The sequence below is a fragment of the Octopus bimaculoides genome, chromosome 30 (assembly GCF_001194135.2).
Source record: "Octopus bimaculoides isolate UCB-OBI-ISO-001 chromosome 30, ASM119413v2, whole genome shotgun sequence".
Classification (NCBI taxonomy): Eukaryota; Metazoa; Mollusca; class Cephalopoda; order Octopoda; family Octopodidae; genus Octopus; species Octopus bimaculoides.
Window position 1 is genome coordinate 434485 of NC_069010.1, and position 9139 is coordinate 443623.

General features: G+C 36.0%; 1 protein-coding gene across 1 annotated transcript in view; it reads right to left on the reverse strand.

The window, feature by feature from the left end:
- LOC106876916 (insulin-like growth factor-binding protein complex acid labile subunit) overlaps window positions 1–9139 on the reverse strand; it is an 88611-nt gene that overhangs the window by 12019 nt on the left and 67453 nt on the right. Inside the window, exons 25-27 of the mRNA XM_052978054.1 lie at window positions 8143–8214; window positions 6274–6345; window positions 5555–5626 (exon numbers count right to left, since the gene is read on the reverse strand). Of these exons, the coding sequence (XP_052834014.1) occupies window positions 5555–5626; window positions 6274–6345; window positions 8143–8214 (216 nt within the window). The remainder of the gene's footprint in view (window positions 1–5554; window positions 5627–6273; window positions 6346–8142; window positions 8215–9139) is intronic.

The window sequence follows — 9139 nt, forward strand, 5'->3', positions numbered from 1 at the left end:
ACCTGGAAATAGAGATAACTCGAATGTGGAATCTAAAAACAGAAACAATTCCTATCATAGTAGGTGCCTTAGGTATAATAAAAAAATATTCAGACAAATACATAACAAAAACACCAGGACTTACAAATATATATAACATACAGAAAATTGCACTACTGGGTACTGCACACATTCTACGCAAAACACTTTCAATACAGTAAACATAAGAGCACCACAGCAAACCACAGCACATACCCAAGGCGCACAGAGCTGCGCTCGGTAGTGAAGTGAAAGCACGTTATAAAAATAAAACTACTGAATAATAATAATAATAATAATAATAATAATAATAACAACAACAATAATGATAATAACAACAACAACAACAATAATAATAATAAATGCCCGGATGCAGTACCAGGCAGTGGATCATGGCTTCTGATCTTAATTGATTGGAAGTGTTATCATGTATATTGCTTTGTCTTGGTATAAAATATGGGCTACAGCAAATATTCTGCTTAATACCACAGATTTGCTTGTCAGTTGTTTGACCTTAACCATTTGAGCATGTCCCTTGGTGGCTGACGATTATGTGCATCTCTGATCATGAGCAGAAGTAGTGAGGGAGCATCATAGCCATGTGTTGAGAGGAATTCTTTGGAGTTTGAATAATTCACCTTTGGAAACATGGGTGTTTTGCTCAACATCCTTAAACAAACCTTATACAGAGACCATTTGAGTGGATTGGGGTACTCGACCCGAAGAAAATTCTAACTGGGCCCCACGTGCGAAGTCATACGCTGTTTATCTTGATATGAGATCATCATGTCACACACATATGGTTGTGATGCATGTGCCTGGTGTACCCTTATCAGATGGGTAGTCATGATGGGTATAATGGGTTTCGTATATTTGTACCCCAGTGTCACTTTGATGGCATGCACTCCTCTCTCACTCAATAATAATAATAATAATAATAATAATAATAATAATAATAATAATAATAATAATAGGAACAACAACGATAATAATATGTCTCCATTTCTCTTCTGCTTGGCACTGACACCTTTATCTGACTTGCTAAACAGAACTGGATGCGGATACAAATGTTACGGCAAAACAATCAGCCACCTTTTATATATGGATGACCTAAAACTATGCTACAAATGATAAACAGCTGGAAACACTACTACAGACAGTACATGGATTTACCAAAGAAATAGATATGAGATTTGGATTAGAAAAATGTGCCAAAGGAACACTGAAAAGAGAAGAACTAGTTAAGAGTAGCAACATCACAAATAAAGCCAATGAAATAAGATAATTAGACCAAAGCCAGGCATACAAATATTTAGGAATCGATGAACTAGATAGGGATAGGTTACAACACACAAATGCAAGAGAAAATGAAGAAAGAATACTATAGACGAGTTAGATCAATTCTGAAAACAGAGCTCAATACTAAAAACAAGATAATAGTTATTAACACTTTAGCCGTCCCAGTTACAAGTTACAGCTGCAATATCCTTAACTGGACACTAAATGAACTATCTAAAATAGACAGGAAAACAAGAAAAATAACGACAGGATCTCAGATTTACAACCCAAAATCTGACATAGAACGGCTATATATACAACGTATAAAAGGTGGTAGAGGCCTTATACAGCTGGAAAACTATTATAAAATAAAAACTAATACAAATAGCCACAAAACACGAGCAGAACAAAAAATCATACTACCTAACATATATGATGAAGAAGAAGAAGAAACAACAAAAGCTATAAAACAAATGAAATCCAAACTAAAACTAGAACAGCAACGGACCATGATAAAACGATGGCAAGAAAAGCCCTTCATATAATGAAAAGAAACATAACAAGTAACTGCATAATATGTGAAGATGGACAAGAAACAATAAATCATATTATCTCATATTATCTCTGGCTGCCCAGACCTGGCTAAGAAGGAATATATTCACAGACATGACAGAGCTGGGACCTACACACACTGGAAGCTATGCCAACACTATTGAATAACAAAAGGACAAAGATGGTATAGGCATACGCCAGAAAAGGTCGTAGAAAACAACCATACTCTGGGATATGCCAATACATACAAATAGACAAATTAAAGCCAATATGCCAGATGTAGTTGTCAGAGATCATGAAGAAAACATGCTTTCTAATTGATGTATGAATACCAGCAGATGACAATGTTTCCCTAAAAGAAATAGAGAAACTTTCAAAATACAAAGACCTTGAAATAAAGGTAACTCGAATGTGGAATCTAAAAACAGAAACACTTTCTATCATAGTAGGCGCATTAGGTATGATAAAAAAATATTCAAATACATAATAAAAACACCAGGACTTACAAATATATATAACATACAGAAAATTGCACTACTGGGCACTGCACACATCCTACGCAAAACATTTTCAATACAGTAACCATAAGAGAATCACAACAAACCACAGCACATACCCAAGGCACATAGAGCTGCGCTCGGTAGGGAAGTGAAAGCACGTTATAACAATAAAACTACTGAATAATAATAATAATAATAATAATAATAATAATAATAATAATAATAATAATAATAATAATAGAGTCAAAATTAAAAGGAGAGTGCCTTTGTTATCTAGTGAACGATATTTCGACACCTTTGTGTATCCTCAACGGGTTCAAAAATAAATTTGTCAATCTACTTCATTTTGGTTAATATAGAAAAATTGAGGTAACTCCTCCTGAAGATATAGAGTCAAAATTACAAGAAGAGTTTCATTGTCATCTAGTGAACGATATTTCGACATCTTGCGTGTCTTCAGCGGGTTCAAAAGATAAATTTGTCAATAATTCTCAATTAAGACTGCATCCGGCTTCCTATTCTCTATCTGATGGTCGCACTGAATCATAAGATCCCATAGGATCTTCGCATTTCTATTTTCGATGATGCCTTCAGATTTGTGGTCGTACCAATATTTAGCTCTGTCAAGTCCATACTTCTTACTTAATAGACAAAATGGTGATGCAAGATTGCAAATGAAGGAGAACAAATCTGGGAATGGCCTGGATGGACTATCAGAAAGCTTATGATAGGATTCCACATTCGTGGATCATCGAGTGCTTACATCTGTTTGGAACTGTGAGGAATGTAACGTGTTTTCTGAAGAGAAGTTTGGCGGAATGGAAACCTAAACTGACATTTTACGGAATAGCTTGGGCGCCCTTGGTATCAGTAGAAGGATTGTCCAGGGTGACAGCCTATCTCCGTTGCTTTTCATTCTCTGCATGATACTCCTTGGTACTCAGGAAAATTAACATGGGGTACCAACTAAATGAAGTATCTCAAACAACCAACCACCCCCTCTTCATGGATGATTTGAAGCTGTATGGTAAAGATGAGACACGTGTAAGTTTCTTGGGGAACACGGTTCACTCTTTTGACATTGATGTTAGAAAGGAATCTGGACTCAATAAGTGCGGAACCGTCTACATAAAAGGGGGCAAGATACAGTCCCTATCAGGGACAGAATTACCGAATACAGACTTGATCAACCAGATTGAAACGGAAGGATACATATACCTTGGCGTACTAAAGGTCAAAGAGATAATGGAAAGGGAAATGAATGAGCAACTGAGGATGGAATTTCCAGAGATTGAGGTTGGTTCTGCGCTGAATCTTGACTGGATGGAATATAATCAAAGCAGTTAATACGTGGGCGATAGCATCACTTCGGTATGGAGCGGGAATTATAAAATAGCAAAAGAGAGAAATGAAGAAAATATATACCAAGTTCAGAAAAATGTTGGCAGTAGATATGGAGCAGGGGTAATCGCATGGACAGTAGACGAACTAAACAGCTTAGACAGAAAGACAAGGAAGTTGCTAACTAGATATGGGGCACTCCACCCCAAAAACGACACAGACAGACTGTATGTACAAATAAAAGAGGGAGGAGAGGACTTATTGGGTGCGAATACGGCATTAGACCAGAAGAGAACAACATAGCATGGTATGCAAAAAATGTCACGGAACCGATATTATTAGAAGTAAGAAGATCAGGCTTGTGTAGGATAAAAGATTGCAAAGATAAAGCACTGTACAAGCAATTGAAAACGAATGAAAGACAACACGTTAGAAAGTGATAAGTGCAGAGTCTGTGGAAACAATGGTGAAACCGTATGACATATTACCAGCCAATGTACGCCACTAGCCCAGAAGGAATATAAAAGACGCCACGACGATATAACAAAGGTTGTGCATTGGACACTTTGCAACAAGTATGGACTTGACAGAGCTAAATATTGGTACGACCACAAACCCAACGGCATCATCGAAAATGATAATGCAAAGATCCTGTGGGATTTTATGATTCAGTGCGACCATGTGATAGAGAATAGGAAGCCAGAAATAGTCTTAATTGAGAAAGAAAACAAACTATGCTGGATGATAGATATAGCATGCCCAGCTGGCAACAACGTATGCGATAAGGAAGAAAGAAAAGTCGAGAGATATGACAGGTTAACTTGGGAAGTTAAGCAGTTGTGGTCGGTGAAGAAGGTGGTAGTAGTATTAATAATTGTCAGAGCCCTGAAAACAGTGAGTGAAAATTTTGAGAAGTGCATGGAACAATTAGGGGTTGAAATAAAGGTGGAGCACTTGCAGAAAACAGCACTGCTTGGAACCTCTAGAATACTCCGGAAGGTGCTCGATAAACAAGGGGTGTTACCTTAGTTCACTTACAGTGAAAAGCTAACACTGTAGTACATCTACAGCGTTAGAAGCTGTTCAGAGGCAATAATAATAATAATAATAATAATAATAATAATAATAATAATAATAATAATAATAATAATAATAATAATAATAATGGTAATAATAAAAAGATTATGGAACAAAGATATATTTTCTCAAATGAACAAAATGAGTGCCGACGAGGTTCATATGGATGTAAAGATCAACTCTTAATCATTCGCATGATCCTTGAGAACTGTCATAACAGACGCAGAAATTTTGGTTCCGCATGGATTGATTATAAAGAAGACTTTGACGGCATACCGTATTCATGAATCTCGAAATCACTGGATATTTTCAAAATTACCAAATGGTTCCATGGTAGAAATCGAGAGACAAACGCTGCAATCATCAGAAATATTTGAATAGAATTATTGTGAATATTAATCCTCTTGATAATTTCGTTGTCATAAGGTCATAATATATAAGTAATAATAATATATATGTGAGGATTTATGTTTACCTATGTATATACATACACAAACACACATGCGTATATATATGTTTGTAGGTTGGTATGTAAGCCACTCTCTCAACTCCAGTTTATTATATCTAATTATAAACATGGAGGAAACTAGATCAAACCAACCTTTGCAATATTTGATCATAAACTTTACAATGTTGAATCACAATGCTTATAAATCATGTTGGACCACTGAAAATTAAACCGACTCATCGCTATTATTATCAACTACATTTAATGAAGAACTTACAATTTGATGGCTTCATTTTATGATATAAATTTTACTATAAACAAAGAGCGTTGTTCTGCTTACATTTCAGCTATGCTGGAGAGGAATAAGAAAGTGCCATCTTCATATTTTTGTATTCGGTTGTTGCTCAAATTTCTGAAAAAGAAACATTACATGCATCAAAATAACTAAAGTAAATAAATCTGTTTCCTGCTTTGCAATATTGTTTAAATTCGAGTTTACTCAACATTAGCAGAATAAATGCTGATGTTCAGAGTACAATTGTCTATTACACTAAGTAGTTCTCATGCAAGAGGTGTTTGTAGAGAAATAGGTTCCTTCAATTTAACTTGATTATCGTAAGAGAAAATCTTCTGATAAACAAGCAGGGAAAGACGGATGAAGATAAAATCTAAAGCATGACAATATAACAACGAGACTTTCATCTCTGCACAATATCGGTTTACTTAACATTTCCATTTATAAGAAGTAGACGAAAAAGGAAGGAGAGGAAAAACGAGAAGCTGAAGCCAAAAGGGGAAAAAAGAGAAGCGGAAGTAGATAATGATGAACAGGAAGAAGAAGAAGAAGAAGAAGAAGAAGAAGAAGAAGAAGAAGAAGAAGAAGAAGAAGAAGAAGAAGAAGAAGAAGAAGAAAATGCTGACGAAAATGAAGAATAGAGTAGCAATATGGGCACTGAATATGAGCAAGAGTGATTAAAAGAAGGGGAAAGAGAAACGAGAACGCTGTTAAATTATGTAAAAATTACATTCATAATATAGTAACAACAAAAGTGAACTTACAATATCTGTAAATTAGGAAGCATCTGGAAAATTCTTTGTTCAATACGCAAAATATAATTTCCGTTTAAATATCTGTAACAATAAAGAACCATGATAACAGCTGTTACGGATAATATGTGAAAATGAATTGAATGATGTGTGTCTGAAATAAAGCAAATGACGACAAGACAGAATATGATAAACAAGGAGAAAATGAAGAAGAATGAGGAGGAGAGGGGAAACATGAAGAGAAAAGGAAAAAGATAAAGAAGTAGGAGATATAGAAGAGAAGAAGAAGAGGAAGAGAGGTGAAGAAGAAGAAAAGAAGAAGATGATGATGATGATGATGATGATGATTAATTTTGTCGAGTGACTACTGAAGAATAGTTTGATGAATCGCGATGACGATGAGGATGATAATGATGATGATGATGAAGTTGATGGTAGTGGTAGCGGTGGTGGATATGATGACAAGGATAATGATGGGAAAAAGAAAGGAAAGGAAACGAAGGAACAAAAAAATTGTGGAAGGAAGAAAGAAAACAAAGGAATTTACTGAAGAAATTAATGACGTACAAATGTACATGAAGACGTAGAAATTTCGGTAAATCATTAGAAAATGGAATAGTGCAGTCACTCGATATGCATATGAAACTGCACAATATCTGACGAGTTCAGGCATGGAAAAATTAAACGAGATGATATAATTAATATACAGCATAACCCTTACAGTCATTCAAAGGTGTAAAATATGCTTTCTCAGTTGAATATTTGAATAAGTCCTAGGCGCCGGAGTGGCTGTGTGGTAAATAGCTTGCCTACCAACCGCATGGTTCCGGATTCAGTCCCACTGCGTGGCACCATGGGCAAGTGTCTTCTGCTATAGCCTCGGGCCGACCAAAGCCTTCTGAGTGGATTTGGTAGACGGAAACTGAAATAAGCCCGTCGTATATATGTGTATATATATATATATATGTATGTATGTGTGTTTGTCCCTCCCCCACCATAACTTGACAACCGATGATGGTGTGTTTATGTCCCCGTAACTTAGCGGTTCGGCAAAAAAGGACTGATAGAATAAGTACTAGGCTTACAAAGAATAAGTCTTGGGGTCGAATTTCTCGACTAAAGGCGGTGCTCCAGCATGGCCGCAGTCAAATGACTGAAACAAGTAAAGGAGTAAAAGAGTAAAGAGTTAGATCATACTGTCATTTCACTGACACACGTTACATGTTATACATGTTATACATGTATATCCTTATCTTTTATTTCACTTATTAGATTCGGCCATACTAGAACAACACCTTGAAAGATATAGACTCAAGTGCTTAATTTTGAAAGTTAGTTACTCATTCTATTGGGTATTTTGCCGAACCGTTACCTTACGGCGTGGGAAACACCAGTACCGTTTGTTAAGAGGCGGTTGAGGACAAAACAGATACAAAGACAAACTTCTCTCTATATATATATGCATGCAGCATACGACAGACTCGTTTCAGTTTCCGTCTGGAAACTCCACTCAAAAGGAAGTGGCGGACCCGATGTAAACCAAAACTTCACGTGCACAGTGTGCCACATAGTGACATCGAGTCTTGGACCATGTGGTTTGTTACAACTTTCTTCCTACACATCCACCTGTGCCTGCATATGGATATGCGTGTGTGTGTGTTTAAATGCGAGTGTATGTAATTATGTATGCGTGTTTATCCCAGAAACATTCTAAAATGTTTCTTCCTCGAGAAAAAGGAATTCCTCTTTCGAATCTGAGTCCCAAAGAATATATCATTCATAGATATTAAAATCTTATAATCATCTACGTGAAGTAAACCCCGATGAAGGTGTATCGCTTACAGTTTCTCTTTATTGTAAACAAAAAAAAAATGAACTTACAATCTCTTCAAATTAGTAAGATTTTGGAAGCTTCCACGTTCGATTTTATCGATCTTATTATGGTCCAGACGTCTGTTAATAAAACATGAATAGATTTTAGAAACGTTTTCTGATAAATGCTTAAATTTGGAGTCGGAATATGAAATGAATATATGAGGGATATGAAAGAGACATGTGCGATGATGATAATTTGGCGTAGGACGAGAAGAAGTAGATGGTAAAAGAAGGAAAATAGAAGGTTGGTAGTAGGGAAGGCTGAGAAGGGGAGAGGTGGAGGGAGAGAACGAGAGGAAGAGGGATAGGATGGGAGGGCAAGAAAAGGAGAGAATGAACGGAGGACAAGAGAAAGTGAGGACGAGAAAGAGAAGGAGCAGGTGTAATAAAGCGGTGAGGCAGAATAGAAATAGAACGGAATAACTAAAGAAAAATACATGTGTTTATGTGCATGTGTGTTTATTTGTGTGTGTGTGTGTGTGTGTATCTAAACGTGACTATATGAGATTCTATATGTCTGTTTAGCCCAGAAAAATTCTGAATTGTTTGTTCCTCGAGAAAACCAATTCGTTTTTGAAATGTGAGTTCGAAAGAATAGGTCTCGCATAAATATTAATAGAAGCTTATAATCTTCTACGTGAAGTAACTTTCCATGAAAGTATATCGCACACGATTTCTCTTTGTGTGTGTATGCATGAGAGTAAGGTATTTCATTAGAGTTACAGAATATGTTTTAATAGCAGGATTTTCTGTTAGTCAATATGATTTCTTTTACAAAGATAGAGAAAAACACATGGACACGAACTTACACGCCACACACAGATACAAACATACATGTTTACATGAAATTATACTCCCATGCACAAAACATTTATTTATTCATACAGAGATACGTACATTGCTACGCAACTTCATACGCTTACAAACGAAAATATAACGACAGAATATAAATTAGAAAGGCAGAGAGAGAGAGAGAGAGAGAGAGAGAGAGAGAGAGAGAGAG